This window comes from Lynx canadensis, chromosome C1, assembly GCF_007474595.2.
Source record: "Lynx canadensis isolate LIC74 chromosome C1, mLynCan4.pri.v2, whole genome shotgun sequence".
In the NCBI taxonomy this organism is placed as follows: Eukaryota; Metazoa; Chordata; class Mammalia; order Carnivora; family Felidae; genus Lynx; species Lynx canadensis.
The window spans coordinates 157,427,780-157,448,383 of NC_044310.1; the positions used below are offsets into that span (position 1 = coordinate 157,427,780).

Sequence of the window (20,604 nt, forward strand, 5' to 3'; positions counted from 1 at the left end):
AGGAGCCTGCTTGGGATTCTCTCTCTCTCTCTCTCTCTCTCTGCCCGTCCCCACTCATGCTCTATCTCTCTCTCTCTCTCAAAATATACAAATGAATAAACATTTATTTTTAAACAATTAACAAAAGAATCTAAGTCAAAATCAGAATCTCCATGAGGAAAAGAAAGATTTCTTTTCGTGCTTCTTGTGTCCTGGTTTATTTTTTACCAGCATGCCAGCAGCCACCAATCTTTCACCCCCTCTCCCTTTTAGTTCACATACTCCCTTTTACCGCAGCCTCTTTAGGGCCACCTTCTGCCTCCTGAGTCAAGCCCAGCCTTTCAGACCCACTCGAGACAACTTCTGCCAAGTAAGTCATCCTTGCCTGGCCCTAACCAAGAACGATTCCCTTATTTTGTATTCCCTTGACTTGTTTATACTCAGTCCACACCAAGTCGCTGACTCACATATCACTGTGTTTACACTATTGTTTGCAAACTCAGAAGTAGAAAGTTATATTATAAAGACACATAACAAAAGTGGGCTGAGCAGAATTAAAGGGGAATTTTATTGTAAGTGTGGGAGGTGGAAATGTGACAACAAAGTTCCCTCATTTTCATTTTTTCCTCCATTCTTCCACCAATCTTCTGTAAAAATAGAGTATAAGAATTCATTCAAATGTCCTCTAAGGTATCCTCCTACCCCTTCTTACTCTCCAAATTAGATTTACAAATTCTTTCAGAGAACATTCATTGACCTGCATTTGAGGCAGGATTTACTAGATCCCAAGAAATGTGAGGTTTCAAATGTGGTTATGAAGTTATAAAACCAATTCCATAAGCCACATGTAAAATTAGTCTTATTATTTATAATCATACTATGTTCAAGTCATATTTCCTACCCTCCAAGAAAAAACAGTTCAGCTCGTAGAAATAATCTTTAATATATTTTGAAAAATAATAGCCACGCTAGTAAGAATTACCAAGAGCCAAATGTTTGGTACTAACAGAACTTACTCAAGGAATTATTTATTTTAGAAAGTTATTTGCAGTAAGTGTCAAGGGCATTAAAAACGTTCACTTTCTCAACCAGTATTCTTCATCTGAACCGCAGAACACAGAAAATAATCCGAGTGACTGCTCCCAGTTCTCCTAAGGGTTGTAGTGACTGGTACCAATCTAGATGCAGGGGGGCAGATGGTCACTCACAAGGTGTAAAAAGATGCCTTATGACATTAGGCCTTAATCCTCTCCTAGAACCCATGTTGAAAAACGTAAATTTCTTTCTATAAATCCATCTTGAGAACATAGCTGAAAAACAAACCAATTTCTGCTCAAAATACATTAAAAACAAAAGGGAGGAAACAATTCAGCCGGCTAACATTAAGAGGACGGCTAAATGAATCAAATACACTATATGCAATCCCACAAATAGACCATATTAAGTGGTGTTTTGGGAGACTAACAACATGAAAAATTGCTTTTGTATAAGTTAAGTGAAAAAACAGGGTACCAATTTGACTAATTTGATAGATAATTAGAAAGAAAAAATCTTACATACACGCCACCTAGATGGACTGAAATACACCAAAATGCTAATGGGTTATCTCTAGGTGGAAGAATTATAAATAATTTTTAAATTAAATTTTTTGTGGCCCTTCATAGTCCCAAGATAATGTTTCAAAGCAGCTAGCATGCTTGTTAAAATTCCAATTCCTGAGCGGAATCATCCCTAAATGGGATGAATCAGAACCTTTGAATGGTTTTAGGAAGGCATCTGGGTGATTGCTATGCATACTAAAATTTGAGAGTTCTTGCTCTAGAAAGAACATGATATTTCTTTGATCAGTTTTATGAAAGCAATTTAGATGAAATCTGTCCAAATTTCTTGGGTAGTGCAGACCAGGAGGCCAGGACAGAAGGACCAAAAAGAATGAATGAAGAGGATGAATTCTCACAGTGCCTGGGCCGCAGATAGACTTCAAATCTGCTAACTCTGACCATACTCTCCACGTACACACTATTGTAAAAGCAGAGGAGGACAGTTTCAGTTGCTTCAGAGTATTTTGCTTCTCTGCCACCCACTTTATACAAAAATAAAATGATAATAGAAAGCAATAATTCATTAGATGAGATATGGATTTCCCCTTTGCACAGTGGAATTTATCTCTGCCTCTTTTCATGAGCAAACATAGATCATTTTAATGATTTCCCTGAAATGTAATTAAAATCTCTTAACCATTACCATCTCCACCAAGGGATACTGGTTGTTCCAGTCTCAAATTGAGGCTAGTGGCTCAGCACTTGTCAAAATAAGGAAACAGCTGCCCACTAGGATACAATGTGTTCTAAACATATTGTTTTTTCTCCTGTCCTTTGTTCATGGTGCTAAACTAGAACAGGTGTTTCTCTAAATCTTTCTCTAAGGTGTAAAGTCTCTTATTGAAGATGGTTCCAGTTGAGGTTCAAGCAACTGAGCAGAATTTGTCCTATAGATTGGTTAGGAAGCATATATCTCTGTCCTTGGAAGAAGCAATACATTGGATAGGCTACTTTTCTGTGTCTTTAATCCTATATCTGGGAAACTGAGGACACACAACCACTTTCATGGCTGGTGCCTGACAGTATTGAAGACAGACTCAGGAGACTAAGAACAGAAACAAAGGCATTTTTCTCCCACTGACTTATAAAAGTTGTATAGCTTCTGACTCAATAAAGAAGTGGCCATGGGAGAGCAGAGCTCTGGCTTCTTGCTTCAAGAATGTCATGACACTTGGCACAGAATTGAAATTTTCATGTGATCGGCATAAATTTTCATAGTTACTGCCTGAGCTTTTTACTACTTGCATTCAATAGCAGTGTTAAAATGACTATATACCAATAAACAAAACATGGAATATACATAGAATGGAATATTATTCAGTCTTAAAAAGGAAGGCCATTCTGTCACATGCTGCATGGGTAAAACTTGAAGACTTCATGCTAGGTGAAATAAGCCAGACACAAAAGGACAAAATTTATATGATTCCTCTTATGTGAGATACCGAAGGTAGTCAAATTCATAGAAGACATAAAGTAGAATGATGATTGACAGGGGGTATGGAAAAAGGGGTATGGGGAATTTGGCTTAATGGGTAGAGTTTCAGTTTTGCAAGATGAAAAAAGTTCTGGAGATGGATGATAACTATAGTCACACAACAATGTTGAATGTACTTAATGACACTGATGTGTACACTTAAAAGTGGTTAAGGGGCGCCTGGGTGGCTCAGTCGGTCAAGTGTCTGACTTCGGCTCAGGTCATGATCTCATAGCTCGTAGGTTCGAGCCCCATGTCAAGCTCTGCGCTGACGGCTCAGAACCCGGAGCCTGCTTCGGATTCTGTGTCTCCTTCTCTCTGCCCCTCCCTCCCTCACTCACGCTCTGTTTCTCTCTGTCTCAAAAACAAATAAACATCGAAAAAAAAAATTTCCAAAGTGGTTAAAATGGTAAGTTTTATGTTATGCAAGTTTTACCACAATTTAAAATAAAATAAATTTTTACAAAAGTTTAAAGTGACTATACACCATAGATAAAATAACAACTGAATGTGAATGTGATCTACCACAGGGATATAAAGGACCGCCATACTGTATTAGGTCAGTGGGCCCTATAGATGTGCCTAGAGAGGCAGATGAGAGAACCCAATGATCTTTGTGACCACCCCCCTGCACTACCCCCACCCTGCCAAAGGCCTTGAGAAGGACTTGACCTTCTTACTTCCTATGGAAATGCTACCCACCAATTTGACCAAAGCCTTCTTCATGAAAGACTATTGCTGAGTCCTCTTTATCGTGTGGCATGGAGTTGGGTGGGATGGTGGGCGTGAGAGCAACCAACCTGACCTCTGAACAAAGCAGGGACGCCCAGGCTTTGTCCTTACAAAAATGGGATGATGAGCATGTGGTCTTGGGCACCTGCCACCTCCATCAAAGCCCAAAGTCCTCTGTGCACATACCCAGCAGCCTCCCCCCTCCCCCACATGGCCTAGGAATCCCATCTGGCCCAGCCTTCTCACACAATGCCTAGCAGCTGAATTTCCCTGCACTCCCTCAAAACAATCAGCAGCCCAGCTAGCAGTGAGTGGCAAAAGCCTAATAACTAACTTTTTCTAAAATCTTAAGACCAACAAGGGAAATGTGACATCCCTTTGTTTACCCTTCTTAGGTAAAAGTTACGAGACTCTAGGAGTAGAATTTTTATCATTCCACACAAAGTGGAAAGGCTATGTTCCCACCTTCACACAGTGGTCTTCGACCCCCCAGACCTAATTTTAGGCCAGGATTATGAGTTGATCAGACTTTGGGGCTCTGCTGTTTTCAATAGTTTCCTTAAATTCACCTGCCCCGCAGAGGCTAGCAGAATGCCTTGTATGTACTATAAACAGTTCTAAAAATATTTAGTGTCTAAATGCACTTCCAAGGTATGGATACGGGTTTTACTGGGCTTCGCTCTCCTTCTCTAGAACTCACAGATGCTTTTCAAATTATTCCTTTTCTCCCCTTTTTTTTGTGAATGTCAGGTAATCCACAACATCACCTTATATACCTTTTGGACCAAAACAGCCATATGGGGAACATATGTGAGTTAAACCAATCCTACATAAGACTAAACAGGAAATACACCAATCTCCCCCCCACTGCAGCTTGGATGTGGCATAAACAAGAGGCACTCACATAACAGTTCATTCAGACTTTCTTCGGATGTGTCAGTGCTTGGTAGGTAACATTAGTTTTGCACAACAATGGGCCAGTCTTACACCATTTTCCATCCTTTTCAGAGCATCCTGGAGCTGGAGAAGGAAAGAATTAAACTTTTATACAATAACTTAAACCAGTACACCCAACATATTTCTGTTTTTGGCCAAACCCTGACTACAGTGAGTAGTAAAGATTTCTCTATTTCTGATATGCATGGTAAGAACTGGCAGGAAACATTCTTCAGTAAACTTGCTCTGCTTTCTTGGCTTTTCAGTGTCACACTCAGATTCACTGTGCCATCAACAAGATAGATGTTGAAAAAGACATCCAGGCTCTCATGGAAGAAACTGCAGTCTCATCCACAGAAAATAAATCTGACTTCCTATTAACCGATTACTTTGTAAGTATGGAATGGAAGGAAGTTCCATTAATGGGGCACCTTAGTCATATATTGAGGGATTCACTTTGAAAAAAAAAATTGAGATCAATTATAAATGAAAGTATTGGTTTTTTCATAGTCTGTATAAATAAAAAACAGTATGTGGTTTACAAACTGGGCAACAGAAATATGTCTTTGGTGTTCTTTGGAAGGGAGGAAAGTTAAACGGGATTCCAGACTGAATCTTTATACTCAGTCTTCTATAGAAGAGTAATGCCAGGCAGACACGTTTCATGATCTGCAAATAATCACTGTATATCATATTGGATGTCTATTGTTGCATAACAATTATCCCCAAGCATAACTGGTTAAAATAAGCATTTATTACCTCACAGTTTCTGTGGGTCAGGAATCTAGGTATGGCTTCACCCTCAAGGTGTCAGCCAGGAGTGCTGATATGTCAAAGCTCTCCTGAGAGACGACCTGCTTCTGAGCTCATGTGGCTGATGGCAAGCCTCCAGCCCCTCCCGACTGGTAGCTGGAGATACCAGCTTCTTGCCATGTAGGTCTTTCCACCTATGGGAGGTTCACAACATGTCACAAAATGTCTGCTTCCCCCAGAACTGGTGATCCAAAAGAGACCGAGCTAGAGTGTCCCAGATGGAATTTAGTCTTCATAAGCTAATCTCAGAAGTGACATCTCTTAGTATTCTATTTGTTAGAACCAAGTCAATAAGTATGGCCCACATTTAAGTGGAGGAGATTATACAAAGGCATGACTCCTCAAATGTGGGAATCGTTATCAACATTCTTCATGGTCTTTGCCTTTGAAAATCTTGAACCATATTACAAAAACTTATTTTGAGAGCATTTGGATGATTCTACTATTATATGAAACTTGCTAAAAACTGATCAATCATCTAACCTCTTTGTTATCTTGGGGTAAATTCTTTGTCTTCTTGGATCATGCCTCAAAGATTTTGTCTTCTGCTCCCCTCTTGTTACCCTTAATTACAGTGTTCTAGAAGCTGATCATTAGTTACCAAAATCTGCAGGAAGAATTCCCCATAGCTCCTCCCTGTGCCTTCTGCTATATTTCACTCAGACTTTCAAGGTCCAGACTGGGAAGGTTCATTTCTCCCTGTATAGGGAACTAGCCTACTGGTCATGTCCTGCTCTAGAATTAAAAGTGTAGCTGAAGTCAACATCCCAGGAGTCCTGTGCAGGGAATAAAAGATGAGGGAGGGGGAAAGCCCATCAGATTAGGCACAAAGATGACTCCTGACCAGCTTTTTCCCTCCCCATCCTCCAAATAGCCATAAGTGGCCACCTATTTCTTTAATCAAATCTTTTTTTTTCCTATTCTGGCAACGGTGAAGTGAATTAGCAACAGCAATGTCTGCTCAGAGCAGTAACAAAGGTAGCAATGGGAGTGGAAAGGAAGATTTGATGGGGGAAGTGCTCTTCTTTTTTTTTTCTCTATCCTTTTTAATAGGTGACCTCTTAGATGGGAAACGTACAATAAAGTATTTTTGTTATTCTCTTTAAAAAAGTGCCCCTATTGAATAACGTGTCAATAAAATAAGGGTCATTCTCCTTGAATATTTGATTAGGCTTCCAGTGAAATGTAAGGAGGCAGCCATGACAGTTTATCTTTAATTGCCACGCCCATGGAAATTTTGGGTTTCTATGGAACTTCTGTGTACCAAAGCTGATGACTACATATCTGTTGTCTAAATGAATGGATTGTATCTCCAAATGTGTAAACGGGATTTTCTTAATATCCTCAAAGCAAAACACCCCCAAATTCTGACTTACTAGACATTAGCAGTAAGTATAGACTGGTTTATATCTAGTGCCAAGAAATGTACATGGACTAGGGTAAGACAGACCAATAAGAGTACAGATGTTGAGGGGCTGGTGACCAGTGTGAAAATATTTGTAAGGTTACCATAAGGCCATGCTCAGAAGATTGTATCTGAAGTTTCATAGGCCACCTTCAGTATTGATCTTCTTTCCAAAATCTTTGGAAGAGAAGGACAAATTTAAGAAAGTTAACGGACAGCAGTATATTCTAGCCTCAAGTTGATCCAGTAGTGATTCATCTCTGGAAATACATTTGTAAACAATAGGTGTCCCTAAACAACCCAAATGAAGTCTCAGCCTGGCATGGGAGCCAGAGTGTGATGTGCATTTCTCCAGCAAGGAAGTCCTGAGGGTTGGAGGCAGGCAGCCATGCAGTTCCATTGGGGCTCATGTGGGGTGTGACGACCACCATGGGCAGGCATGTGTAGGAGCAGATGGGGAAGAGAACTGGGACTCAGAAGACCGGGGTTTCAAGCTGTTTCCTTTGGGCCTTCATTTATGTCTCTGAGTGTCACAGGTAATAATGGGGGAAATAAAGCCAACCTCACAGAGTTGTTGTGAGAATCACATGTAATAAAGATACATACTTTTATAATATGTAATTCACAATATATAAATATTTTTATCTAGAGCTCATTATTTCTATAATGGCTGTTTGCTTTGCTCTAAATTCTCATGCCTCCCTTTCTTTGTGATGATCTCTCCACCAACTTTCAGGATCCTGGTTTTTCTCCTTCCATATTGGAGAAGTCCTGACTCCTTTAGTGCCATCTTCAGTCATTGGTGTCCCCTCTTTCTCCACGGGTTCCTGTCCCTCTGCTACACTCATGTTCAGCCCCTCGCCACCTGACCCTAAAATCCTCTTTTTTTCCCTCATTTAGATCTTGAAATAATGTATGTGAAAGTTCAGGTATTGTTATTACTTTCTCACATTTTATAGGATAAAATCTCTACTTCAGCCCAAAAGTCTGGCTTAAACTACGAAGACAAATTTTCCTTCTACTGTGTTTGCTCACGCAAATGGCTGGTCTGTTGATTGTTCCTGATACGTTTTTTTTGCAGTCCTCCCTCTATCCTTTGGCTTGAGCCATTTCCCCTACCCGGGGTACCCTTTGACTTCTTTTCCTTGGACTGAAAAATCCTGGTGAAGTCTTCTAGCCTCCTTGAAACTTTCTTGCCTTGGCACTTGCTGAATCACGCATTCCTGTCTGCACCATTCATGAATGAATGTGGCCTTGAATTGTTAGCTCTCTTCATGATATGCTTCAAGGCTTGACTAAATTATAGACCCATTCTGGGAAGAGCTCACGTGTTCCCAGCAGCTGGCCAAGAAAGCAGAACACAACAGATATTTGTTCCACTCCGTAGGCAGTCCTGGTTCAAGGTAAACACATGATGCTACATTGGACGTTTAAAGAACTCTAACTGGAACCAAGACAAATAGAGAGCAACATGTATCCAAAAAAACAATTTACTTATCAAGAAACTATGAAATAACTATAGTAAGGATCTTCCTTCAACAATAATGTGTTCTATTAAGGAAGTGCTCGGCTATGTACTGACAAGCTGTGGGCAAGATATTTTCATAGTAAGCAGGCCTAGAATAAGTAGAACAATCCGTATAAAACCAAAAGTTATCCTGCTTTTATTTATTTATTTATTTATTTATTTATTTTTTTACTCTTTTTCTCCTGTCCAGTTAATATTAAATACAGTTATCAGTGAAAGTATCAGTATAGCCAGGAGGAGCAACCCTTACTTTTTTCTCCTTAAATTGTTAAGCATCATTTTCTCCCCCTAAAGGAAGAAGATCTTAACAATGCAATGAATAAAGAGCGACAAGAGTCTTCAATAAAATCCAAACTGTTGAGACTGCAAAAAGATATCGAAAAAGCCTCAAGAGACCGGGCAGGTGTGTAATTGTATCTGTGAGTGGCCTGATAAGTGTTCTACTTGGAGGGTTCCTTCAGAGTTAGGGTGATTCCACTTTTGCAGACTGGGGCAGGGACCATCTCATTTAAAGAATCCTATGTCAAACCTAATTTGTCTGAATAAAGAACAATGGGACAGGAGAGCACAAACAGGCTGGAAATGACACTTTGGTCTATTTGAGAGAGCTATGTCACCATTTCCAGAAATGCAGCATATTGCTGTGTTTCTGAAATGGCTGGAATGAGAGACAATTTGTTTGGTTGAAAACGTGGTAAACCTGTGCACACAGCTTTTGGTTTTCTTGTTTGTTTCTTTTTAAACTATCCTTCCAAATGACGAAGCTAGGTATGTCAGAATGTGAAGCAGCTCTAAAGGGATACGGATAATAAAAACGACCCCACACTTGTGATTCTGGAATGTGGAGCTTATCTTATGTGGACCAGAGCGACACGTTGAAATGTAATCCCTGTCAGGAAATCCGAGGGAGTGAAATGTTTAGAAACCTAAATATCATAGTGAGGAAGAGCCTAACACTGTGGGAAGTGTTGGGAATGGACCACGGACTGGGTCCGCAAGGAGATTCAAAAGCTCATCTTGCAAAATAATAATCAAGATTTTTTTTAACTCCAGCATTTCTCAAATTTCATTAAATGAAGGTACAGGCCACTGGTTCAGTAAAATTTAGTAACAACTACGTGCAGAAAGAGCCTCAGCCATTGGGAAGCCCTCCTGGTATCACCTCTGGGCCCAGGCTCCGCTGCCTGTGGCCCCTCTCAGCTGTGTTCCGCCAGGGCAGGATGGACAGCAGTGACCGAGAGAATCATTTCATTGCTAGGGTTGGAACAAATGCTGAAATCCTACTCTAGCAACTCCGCCTTCTTGGACACAGAGAGCCAAAGAATCACAGCGGCCTTAATGGACGAGGTAAATATTTGCAGATTCCACCTTCCTAGGTTTAATGATGAAAGAGTTATTTTTAGGGTGCTTGTTTTCGGGGCCCATTTGACCTCTCTTTGCCTTTCTTTTCTCATGACATACAACATTCTAGGAAGAGAGCTCCTATAGTCACCTCCTTGACGAACAGTTTGAGGGATCCGGAAAAATTCAACTTAGAAATGTTTGCTTTAGTGTCCTTCCTGGAAAAGAATTGTGCCTAAAATAGAATTCCCCAAAATAGAATAATTCCATCAAGGTCTGGAAACCACGTGTACTTTAACCCAGTCAGGAAAAGTGACTAAACACACACACACACAAACCCACAACCAGGGCCTGCATTCAGAAAGGTCTGGATCTGGATCCAGCCCTGCCATTTACAGTGACTTGGGACGACTTTAGTTTTCTCATCTGTAAAATGGGGATATTGGTCCCTACTTCAGAAGGTTATTGTGAGGATATAGTGTTGGTTAGAAAATGTCAGCACAGTGCACAGAGGAGAGCTGAAAACCTGGTAACTATGAAGATTCCATTTTCCACTGATCCCTCAGCGAACATCACGGTCTTCTGAAAATAACAGGGGAGCGGAAAGATGTGAGGCACAGAGTGAGGGGGGTAGTCTGGGTGTGTGGCAAAAGCTCCTGAGGAAAAGGGGAAAAAACTTCAGAGGCTGAGGTTGTTCTGAGGGGAGGGGAGGTGCTGTCAGGAGAGGGCAGGGAGAGAGGCATCTCTGGGCCTTTTTGCTGAGAGCCTGGACCTCAGCAGCCCCCAGGCATTTGTGGGAGTGATGGACAATGCAGCCGCTTCAGAGGAGCCCAGGTGAAAGAGAGGTTAGCAAAGTGCTGTGAATTCTATATAGGAATAAAGGCAAACAGATGCTATGAACTATGTGTGCTAGATGCAGGTTTTCTGCTATGATTACAGAAATAGGAAGTTGACTGGGGTTAATATGAGAAGAATTCAGGAAGCGATAAAATCTTTAGCAATGTTTTGTAGGATATAGGAAGCTGGGCCAGCTGTCCTTACCTTGTACCTAGCCTAACTGTCTTGTGAAAGCAGGTACCTAATAATTCTATCCAAACAGGTAATTTCAGTAGTTCTTTGGTGAAAGGAGACAGATATAGCCAGGTACAGTTTAATCGATTGTTTAGCAGAGGCTTCCTTTAGAGGAGGTGCTGTTGGAAAAACAAACCTAACACTCTTAGGGAAAGAAAGGCCTGAATTCTGTTCACTTGGGAACAGAGCTCTAACATATTTGCAGTGACACATGGCTATAGTTTTTATGAAATTATAAAGCAGTCTGTAGAACATTTTCTGTGATAGTGCAAAATGTTTGGTTTTCTAACTCCATGCAAATAGTATTTACCAAAATAAAGTCATATGGAGCATTTTTTGATGGTGTTAAGTTGTAAGTTTATTTCTTTGGTTGTTCTTGCATAGAATTTTGTCATCATCATTACCAGCACAGAACATGTATTGGGATCATCTGGGTACATGCTGGTCTGATCCACATAGTGGAGGGTATAAGGTCCGGGAGGGTCTGGCTCCTGAATTAATGGTGCTTGTGATGGAGTAAATATGAACCTTTGAGCAGTGAATAGCAAATATCCGTGTAACTTGGCTACACACCCCTGCATCCAATGGATAACACGAAGTCTACCCAGGGAAGGTTTCTTGCAGGAGGAAACTCTGTTTCATTTAAATTCTTCCTAATTCATTGACTCTTTGTCCTTCAAGTGCCATATTTGAAAGAAGAAGAATGTTGATAACACATGTTCTAGGAGAAAGTGTTGTGGAAACTGAACATATTTAGAATAGATACTATCTTCAGACACTGGAAGGAGCACCACATAGGAGAGGAAGGAGATTTGTCCTATGATGCTCTCAGATGCAGACTAGGTCTAATGGTAGAAGATATGCGGTGGGTTTTGGTTTCATCTTAGGTAAGCCTGTCCCACAATGCAGTCAATCAGAGGTGTTCAGTTCAGTTCAGTCCAACCGGAGGTGTTGTGGTCCCTTGGCAAGAATGTTAGGGTTAGGAATCCCCCTGCTGGATATGTGGAAAAGGAAGAAATAATGGTCAGGAAGAGATTGGCTAAGCAGGCCCCTTCCAATGTTTAGACTCTATTTGGTTTACCCTAACTGAACACAGCTTAACAAAGAAGTTATTACGAAGTTTCTAGTTCAAGGTCAAATGGAGAACAGGAGGTCAAATTCAGAACTAGGAGTGTATCTTTAGCTTCACTTATTTTTTTAAATGTTTGTGTGTGTGACAGAGACAGAGAAAGCGAGGGAGGGGCAGAGAGAGAAGGAGACAGAGAATCCCAAGCAGGCTCTGCACTGTCAGCAGGGAGCCTGATGTGGGGCTCGAACTCACAAACTGTGAGATCATGACCTGAGACAAAATCAAAAGTCAGGATGCTAAACTGATTGAGCCACCCAGACACCCCTAGCTTCACGTATTTTTATACTCAGATACTCCAGACCATTGTTTCCAGTGTCCAGAAGTGTTACTGCAAACTTGTTGGGTAATATAAGACCTAATCTCTTTAAGAAAAACAGTAACTGCAGCAGCAGCAGCACCAAAACCCATCTCACACTATTTCAGTTGGATTCTATCGATACAAGTTCAGTTGTGTTCACAATGCTGAGCACAATGTTCAACATCCTTTCTTCAAGGCCTCTGGAAGTCTACCTTCTGCAATCAACACTCATTATTCCCTTTCTCACTGCTCAGCAGAAAATAGCTCAGAGTAAAGCTATTTGTTGCCACAAAATACTGAGTAATATATCTATCAAGGTTTCTGGTTTACCCTATGTATAGAAGAGTCCAGAATGCGGTGCACTTCACAACTAAGCCTTTCCTTTAAAATACTGAGTGTCCACTTTTTGCTCCCTTTAGCATTATCTGTGCCTATCTGCATGAAGTTGAATGTGTACCTTTCTAGACATCTTTGTCATCTTGGAAGTTATCCTGATATCCCTTTACCCATCCAGTCGTACCTCATGTTCTAGAAATTTACTCACATGGCCAAATGATGTATCCACAGACCAACTTGAAACTAGACCTTTTGCAAGCAAACTCCTACAAACTGTCATCAGTGTTAGCAGAACTTGAGCAAAGACCTCAACCCAACCATCCCTGCAGTAACTCCATCTTCAGGTGGAAAGAAAAGGTAAAAATTTAAGAGATTCGGTTGTAATTTCTTGACTGGGTTTGCTGTATGGAGTGGCTTCAAATAGTACCGGGGCAAAAAGGCTATTATGAATTACATGTGCCACATGTCCCAAATCCCAGTTGTGGAATTTTAAGATAAATTTATGTCTTACTCCTTCTGGGTGAAGTAACAAGAGTTAATCACAAATGAATACATTCTTTGTGGACTAAATATGAGGAGCTAATAATTCTGTGGATTCCTTTTTCATCTTCCTCATACCTTAACTTTATTCTTTGAACATGCCTCTAGAATAAAATTTCTATGTGCCTAAATTATAAGATTTTGTGATATACTTTAGTCTCATCTATTTCACATGGTACATGACGTGGATAAAGTGTGAGCATAATTTTAAAAATTCACACCGGTGTATTTTCCTGGTGATACACTATAAGGATTGATAATGAGCATGTGCATATATGTGGGTCACTGTACCTTGCAGCTGTTTTCCATTTCCAGTCAGAAGGGGGAGCTGTAACCACCTTGTGATAAGGGGACTTTTCTCTTTCCATGAAACTCAGCTCTAAAATGGTCTCAATCATGGCAGATTGAGTCATGGCAATTTCACTTGCATTAAAGCCAATTAAAGTTGAATTTGTAGAAGTAATGCTGTGAACGTTATTATTTGACCCTGAGGTGCACGTCAGAATTGCAAACACAGGGTGTAAAATGCGGTAATTGTCTAATTCTGAAAATATTAAGGCTTTAGAAATAAGAAAGCTTTATGGTAGAGTTTTTAAAACTATTGAATATTTCATTTATACTCTCCCCCCCAAAATTAAAAAAACAAATTCCTTAGGAAAACAGCTGTGGAAGAGTTACTTCTCATAAATACTTTTGATGACAGTGTTGTTAAAAATGACTTTTTTTTTTTTTTTTAACAATTTAAACAGCAACAGACACATAGTTACGTGAAAATATCTCGGCCTTTTCTGATGAAGGTGAGCAGGGCATCTTGTGGTGGGCAGAGAATCCCGAGTGCTTCATCTGCAGGTAATCCCAGGCCCACAATAATCTGGGGGAGGGTTCTATCAGTAAAGCACGTTGCTACATTTACATTTTATTTTCAGAATCCTTTGGGCATATATCAGCTCAAAGAAATTTGCATTTCAGTTAGGACTGATTCATTTGTTGGTATCTGTAGCTTTCTGTGCAGATGTTATCCAAAATTTGGGAAGGAGTCAAAAAGTGGAGGGTTGAGGAAAAAATGTATGATGTAAGAAGGTACCTTTGATGACTGGCATCCGTGTTATTCAGACAGTCTGCATCTGCTGTCCTTACATTCAACCTCAAACCCTTGTGAGGAGTTCTGTCTCCATTGCCTCCTCCAAACTTCCATGGAAATCCTGTCCTTTCTGTGAGAAACACGGTGATCCCAACCCTACCTACTCCCTTTATTCAGCTGCCTTATCTTAGCCATTTGCCAGCTCACACCCACCACATTTCACCTTTCAACACACAGATACAAGCTCACACACACACACACACACACACCCTACCATTGTCCCTTGTTGTTTAACTATAGTTACCATAACCTTGATTCTCAAGTTTCTTGATGAGAAGTTGGTGAAAAGAGTTTCAGTAAAACCCAGGACGTTATGGTCCACTTGGTGTATTAAAGACTCGCGATCGCATTAAGAAATAGTTCCATCAGTACCTAGGGAGGGTGGTAACAGACACATGCGCTAGCTGGCTCTGATCTATGCCTGAATGGCAAAACTGGTGTATGTTTTCCAAAATATGCTTCAACTACCACACATACTAGCTAACTGGTGATGACAAGCTCATATGGGAAACAACTTTAAACTGTCATCTTTATTGTTTTTTCTCCAGACTCATTATTTTCCGTACTATGATATAGTTTTCGATTATATAATATACATAGTCCATATACACAGTAGGTATATCATAAATGGTTACTATACCCAGGAACGAAGATTATGTGAAATTATAAACTTTCCCTTTGAGAAGATGTCAGTATATTTAAGCTCAGCACCACACTATTCAATAATTGAAGAGCTTCCCATCATATTCATCTTGCCTACTGACACAGCGTTACTAATTATTACTGGATCCAACTTTCAGCGTCTGGTGTGGCCCAGCTCGGCAGTGGTCTTTGCAAGGCTTTATATTCTTTCCAAGCCAGACAAGATGATGAATTAAATTTGGAAAAAGGTAAGAATCATTTTCAAATAGTTTGACTGCCTTCCCATTTGATTTGACTAAAACTCCTGTCCTTGTTACAACAGCCTTAAAAGTTACTACAACATCAAATCATTTCAGGTTTATAATGACCCTTCTTAGAAAATAAAGATAAAGCACATCGAAAATAAGAGTCACATAGTAAAAATAGCTAACATTTATTCCGTGTTTACTGAGTGCTAGATATTGCTACAAGCACATTGTCCCATTTAATGTTCATAAAAGCCCTGTGAGGTAGGTATTATTATTTATTCCCATTTTATTGTTGAGGAGACTAAGGCATAGAAATGTTAAGTACTTTGGCTAAAGTTACAGGAAGTGGTAGAACATGCTTTGATCTCAGAAACCCAGAGTCATGCTTTTTACCACAGGGCTAACCTGGGCGAGAATGTCAGTAATGGAAAGTTACTAGAAGAGTAGCCTCACCTGTTTCCTTTTCAGAAAACTAAACACACAAGAATGTGAAATGACTTCCTTTCATGGCGTAGGGTAAGCTCGAATTCTAGAAGCCAGGTCAGAGGACTTCCAGCTTAATGTTTCTCCCACTTATCCCTTAGAACAGAGTTTTATGGCCAATCTAAGGAAACAACCCCTTTCTCTGTGTCACAGATTTTTGATGAACATGGAAAGGTATGCTGTCATAGGTTACCTAGACCTCAGCATTAAATAAGAAACAGCCACTAGTCTCAACTTTCCTTGTGTGTCCGATGAACAACCATATTTGGATGTTAAAGCTGAGATCTGGAGATGAAATAGTTAGTGAGAAAGGGTTGTGTTGTAGGAGAGAGCTGTTTACCTGCAAGCAGGACATGGCGTCCAGAGCCAACAGGAAGTCGTGATGGATTTTGCAGCCATACAACAGGGACACCATGTCTTTGCTCTTGGTTAACGGGTGCTTCCTTTTCAGTTTGCTCGTCAGATTTCTTCAGCGACTACTTCTCCTTCTAGTTCAGAAAGAAATAAAGATAAGAAAAAGGGTAATATAGTAGACCCTCTCCTCTGTTCATCTTAAATCAATGTTGCCTTTACCTAAAGTTGGAAGTGTTAGAGAAGTCACTTTGTTCTTCATCACATCATCATAAGGTTACCTACAGCAGTAGGTAAATGAAATGCTGTATTCCCACTTTCCATGTGAATAAAAAACACATTTCCCAGATGCCACCTAGACCCCAGGGCCTGAGTTTGAGGTACATAGTTACACAATAAACTTATTATCTTCTTTGTCTTCAGTTCTCTGTTGGCAGCAAAGTCTACTTATACTTTATCTCGTAAGTGGGTTCTTTATTTATTAAAACATTTTTTTAATGTTTATTTATTTTTGAGAGAGAGAGAGAGAGAGAGAGACAGAGTGTGAACGAGGGGGCAGGCAGAGAGAGAGGGAGACACAGAATCCCAAGCAGGTTCCAGGCTCTGAGCTGTCAGCACAGAGCCCAATGTAGGGCTTGAACTCATGACTGTGAGATCATGACCTAAGAGTCACCCAGGCACCCCTATAAATGAGTTCTTTAAATAAAAGGAGCCATTGGAGGCTTCAGAAAGCTGGCAACAAGATTTTAAATTATTTGTTTGAATTCCTGTTAGTGGACTGTGTCAGTCTGCTGACTTGAGAGAATTCATTGGAGGTAGAATGTAGGCTGAGAATGATCTTTAAGAATAAAAAGTGATTTATGAGTGAGGTGAGATAGTAGGGGTGGATGTGGACAGTCTCCTTTGCCTAAGAAAGAAAATCACTGGGGAAGAAAATGAATGGAAGAAAGACTAAAAAATGACCTCAGAATGATGCTCAAGGTCAAGGAGCTCTCTTGCATCACAAAGGAAGTGGATATTTCTACTCTAATGTGCAGAAAGCAGCCAGAGAGGAAGGACTCTTTCTCACAAGGGAAGGATTTAGCCAGAGTATTTGGGGGCATCTATGGTTAAGCTTTTAGGGTTATCAATATCAGAATAGTATTTGTTAAAAGAGAGAGAATTAGAGAAGGGCCATGTGTTTCTTAGGAATTCTATTTGAATCATTGCTTTAAAAAGTATTGTCTTCAAATTGACATTTTATTAAACTTACCAAAATTGCTGAATGGGGAGTTAAGTTTCTGTGCAAGCTATGAGTTGGAACTTTGGACTGTGAAATTGGCACATGTAATGGAGGGAAGCCGTCTCGATCTAAAGAAAAGTCTGATAGCTGAGACATAATAGTCACCATAGCAGACTGTCTTGGCCACCAACATGAGAAACCCTTAACACACAGACACCAAGAGAAGAGTTTGATGACAAGCTGTATCTGACGTGAGTCATCCAGCATGAGAAGGATATATGATCCAACATGATTCTGGGTTTTTTTTTAAATTTTTGATGTTTGTTTATTTTTGAGAGAGAGAGAGAGAGAAGAGAGTGAGAGACAGAGTGCAAGCAGGGGAGAGGCAAAGAGAGAGGGAGACACAGAATCCAAAGCAGGCTCCAGGCTCCAGGCTATCAGCACAGAGCCTAATGCGGGGCTCGAACCCGGGAACTGTGAGGTCATGACCTGAGCTGAAGTCAGACACTTAAGCGACTGAGCCACCCAGGGGCCCCAATGCCACTCGTTTTTAATGAAACTATTTTATGGCATAACTTCGACTGCTCATTATCTTATGCTTTTTAATATTCTCTGCATTATGCCTGCTTCACACAGAGGTGTTCAATAAATTTGGCTTTACCTAAATCACATGCAGAGACTGATGCTAACAAGTAACTCCTTGAAAGCACAATCTCCTTAAAATTGTTTTACCAACTGGATTCAGGCTTGTGCTTAAATGGCAGAGACCTGTTTGTCTAACTAAATGTGCATTTTTACAGGTGACATTGTGACTATATACAAGAAAGAAGAAGAAGGATGGTGGTTTGGTTCTTTGAATGGAAAAAGGGGTCATTTTCCTGCCGCTTACGTGGAGGAGCTCCCTTCAAATGCTGGGAACCCGGCTACACAGATGTAAGACAAGATTCCGAACGTGCCGCCTTAGTCCGTAAACTTCACAATGCTGTGCAAATAAAGATAAATGCTGTAATCTTTACAAATAGGTAACGGTGTCCTCCCTCTGTGTCATGGCACTTTGCACTCCTGCTTATTTGCCTGAAACAGAGTTAGAAGATGGAGAGCAAAGGGAGAAAAGAAAGAGACCCTGCAGTTCCTAGAGTTTTCGAATCCTAGGAGACCCTAGAGATGCCCCAACACAGCCCCTGGTGTCACACACAGATCATTCAGCCACTTGCCTGAAGTCACATAGTTTTCTGGTAGTGCTGCAGAGATTAGGACTTAGATGTTTTTTTCATCTGGATCGTGTGCCAACAGGCCAGAGCAGGCCTGTGAGGGGTCAGGCAATGTCTGGGAGACAAGGAAGACCAGATTAAGTCTGAGAAGAAGAGTTCAGCAGAGCCCTGGCAGATAAGACCCCTGGGAGATAGGCCCAGGTTAGGAGAGGGTAGAATAAAGAATCAGGAGCTGAGGCCAAGAGTCCCTATGATCAGGAGAGGGGATGCTAGACAAGAGGTCTGGAAACTAGGTGAAGTTCAGTGTAGAGTGGAGCCCCATCCTGAGCCAACCTTCTGATGTAGTGGCTTCTTGTACACCTTCTATGCACAACCAGAACTTCTATTAGAAGTGAGGTCTGGTGTGAGCCAGAGATGGTTTGGAATCTGAAAGCAAGAGCAAGGTGGATAGGAAAGGGTTAGGAAGGAGACAGTGCCTGAAAACTCTTGCCTCCTTGTCCATTTGGAAACTTCATATACCAATTTAGAGGTACGAAACTCGCACTTCCCAATTAGTCAGTGTGAAGAGAATATCCTCAGCAGCTTCCTAGTGAAAGGAAACTTAAAACGCTAATGAGTCTCTCTGGATGGAAAGTTCTGGAAATCAACATTTATGGTTAAAATGGAATATTTAGAGAGAAGCAGTTTTATGTTCCTTCCTCAAATGCCCTCTAATGGGTAAAGGTTGGGGATGAGACAGGGTAGGCCTCAAATTCTTCCCAAGGGGAACATTTTAAAATGGAGAGAAGTGGTTCAGCAGCATCTTTCAGAAAATGACCTAAGTCAGCCTGGAGATCACACTCTATTGAGTGGAAGGTCCTGGTGTTAATAGAAACATCTGGGCATGTTTACTATTGTGCCTAACAGTCTGACATTAGAGTAATTAAAATCCATTCCATTACTGTCCTGCCACCTACATCTTTACTTTTAATTAAATTTTGCACTTTCAAAAAGGAACTTTTCAAACCAAGGTACCTATGTTTTTTATACTCTGCACCACTGCACTCCTATAGCAGGATATAATGAACACATAGAGATATTTATAGATAGAGATACCAGACCTGAAGGAGTTCAAGTAAAATTTGTTATGTGAGACATAACTTACAGCCTAGAAAAGCAGATCAGAAGTTTTAATGTCACCCTTAATGGTGTACTAATGAAGGCTTTCTACATGTAGAAAGTTGGCTGAATAATAGGCCATTAGACCATGAACAGAAAATTTGAATTTATATTTCCTCTTCATCTTACTTCTTTCCATTAAGCCTTGATGTATAAAAAATTGTGTGGCAATTGACTGCAGCCTACAATGGATCATTTGTGTAGAGAAAATGATGATAATGGTGGTTGGGCCCTGAAACTCACTGGAAGCAATTTTCAAAGAAGGACGCCCCTCTTTCTTCATAAGTCAGTTTTACTTTGTGAAAACATAAGTGATTTCCCTGTTTTGTAATGTTGCTGAAAATTCTTTTTGCATCTGTGTTATATAATATTTAAACCTCAAAGAAATACTATAGGGAAACTATATATACAAATACAGTTGGGTAGGACAGACTTGTTGAATATCCTTTCAGTTGGGCAAGAATTTTGCGATTGGACAGGTAGGAATGGTAGCCCTTATATTTAGATAAAAATTAAATGTATATTGTGAAGATTAATGATGTACAAAAGTCTTCCATACAGAATAAAATAATTTTTAATATTCATACTTTTAAACTCTTTATTGGGCTTTCATAATTACACTACACTATTCAGTTCCATATCTCAGGAAGTTTTTAGCAACATTAACAACCTGAAATATAGGCAGTAGGGGTCTGAGCCACTGAAAACATCACAAGGCATTTTTCTACTTTATCTTCTTTCTAGTAGAATGCAAACTGATACATCTATCATGCTATCAACCAGAAAGATCTATGAATTTCATTTTTTTTGCATTTTCAATTACCCATAATAATTAATATGTATAATGACAAAAAGCAATTTTATCACTTAAAGTGCCTTCCGATCTATCAAAAAGTAATATCCAGGTTAGGGTAAAGTAAATTTTATTGCACAGTATTATAAGGCTTTAAGTGATCAGTAATTTG

The 20,604-nt window shown here is 40.1% G+C and overlaps 1 protein-coding gene across 5 annotated transcripts in view; it reads left to right on the plus strand.

The window, feature by feature from the left end:
• Window positions 1-18,291, plus strand: part of NOSTRIN (nitric oxide synthase trafficking) — a 58,960-nt gene extending 40,669 nt beyond the window's left edge. For 4 of the 5 annotated variants that reach the window (XM_030326704.1, XM_030326705.1, XM_030326706.1 and 1 more), the window contains 8 exons: window positions 4,795-4,893; window positions 4,989-5,114; window positions 8,763-8,871; window positions 9,727-9,815; window positions 12,875-13,000; window positions 13,933-14,032; window positions 15,125-15,214; window positions 18,071-18,291. In XM_030326704.1, coding sequence (XP_030182564.1) covers window positions 4,795-4,893; window positions 4,989-5,114; window positions 8,763-8,871; window positions 9,727-9,815; window positions 12,875-13,000; window positions 13,933-14,032; window positions 15,125-15,214; window positions 18,071-18,207 — 876 coding nt within the window. In that variant the 3' untranslated portion in view covers window positions 18,208-18,291. The remainder of the gene's footprint in view (window positions 1-4,794; window positions 4,894-4,988; window positions 5,115-8,762; window positions 8,872-9,726; window positions 9,816-12,874; window positions 13,001-13,932; window positions 14,033-15,124; window positions 15,215-18,070) is intronic. The other variant, XM_030326707.1, reaches the window with a different exon arrangement.
• The last annotated feature ends 2,313 nt before the right edge of the window (window positions 18,292-20,604 follow it).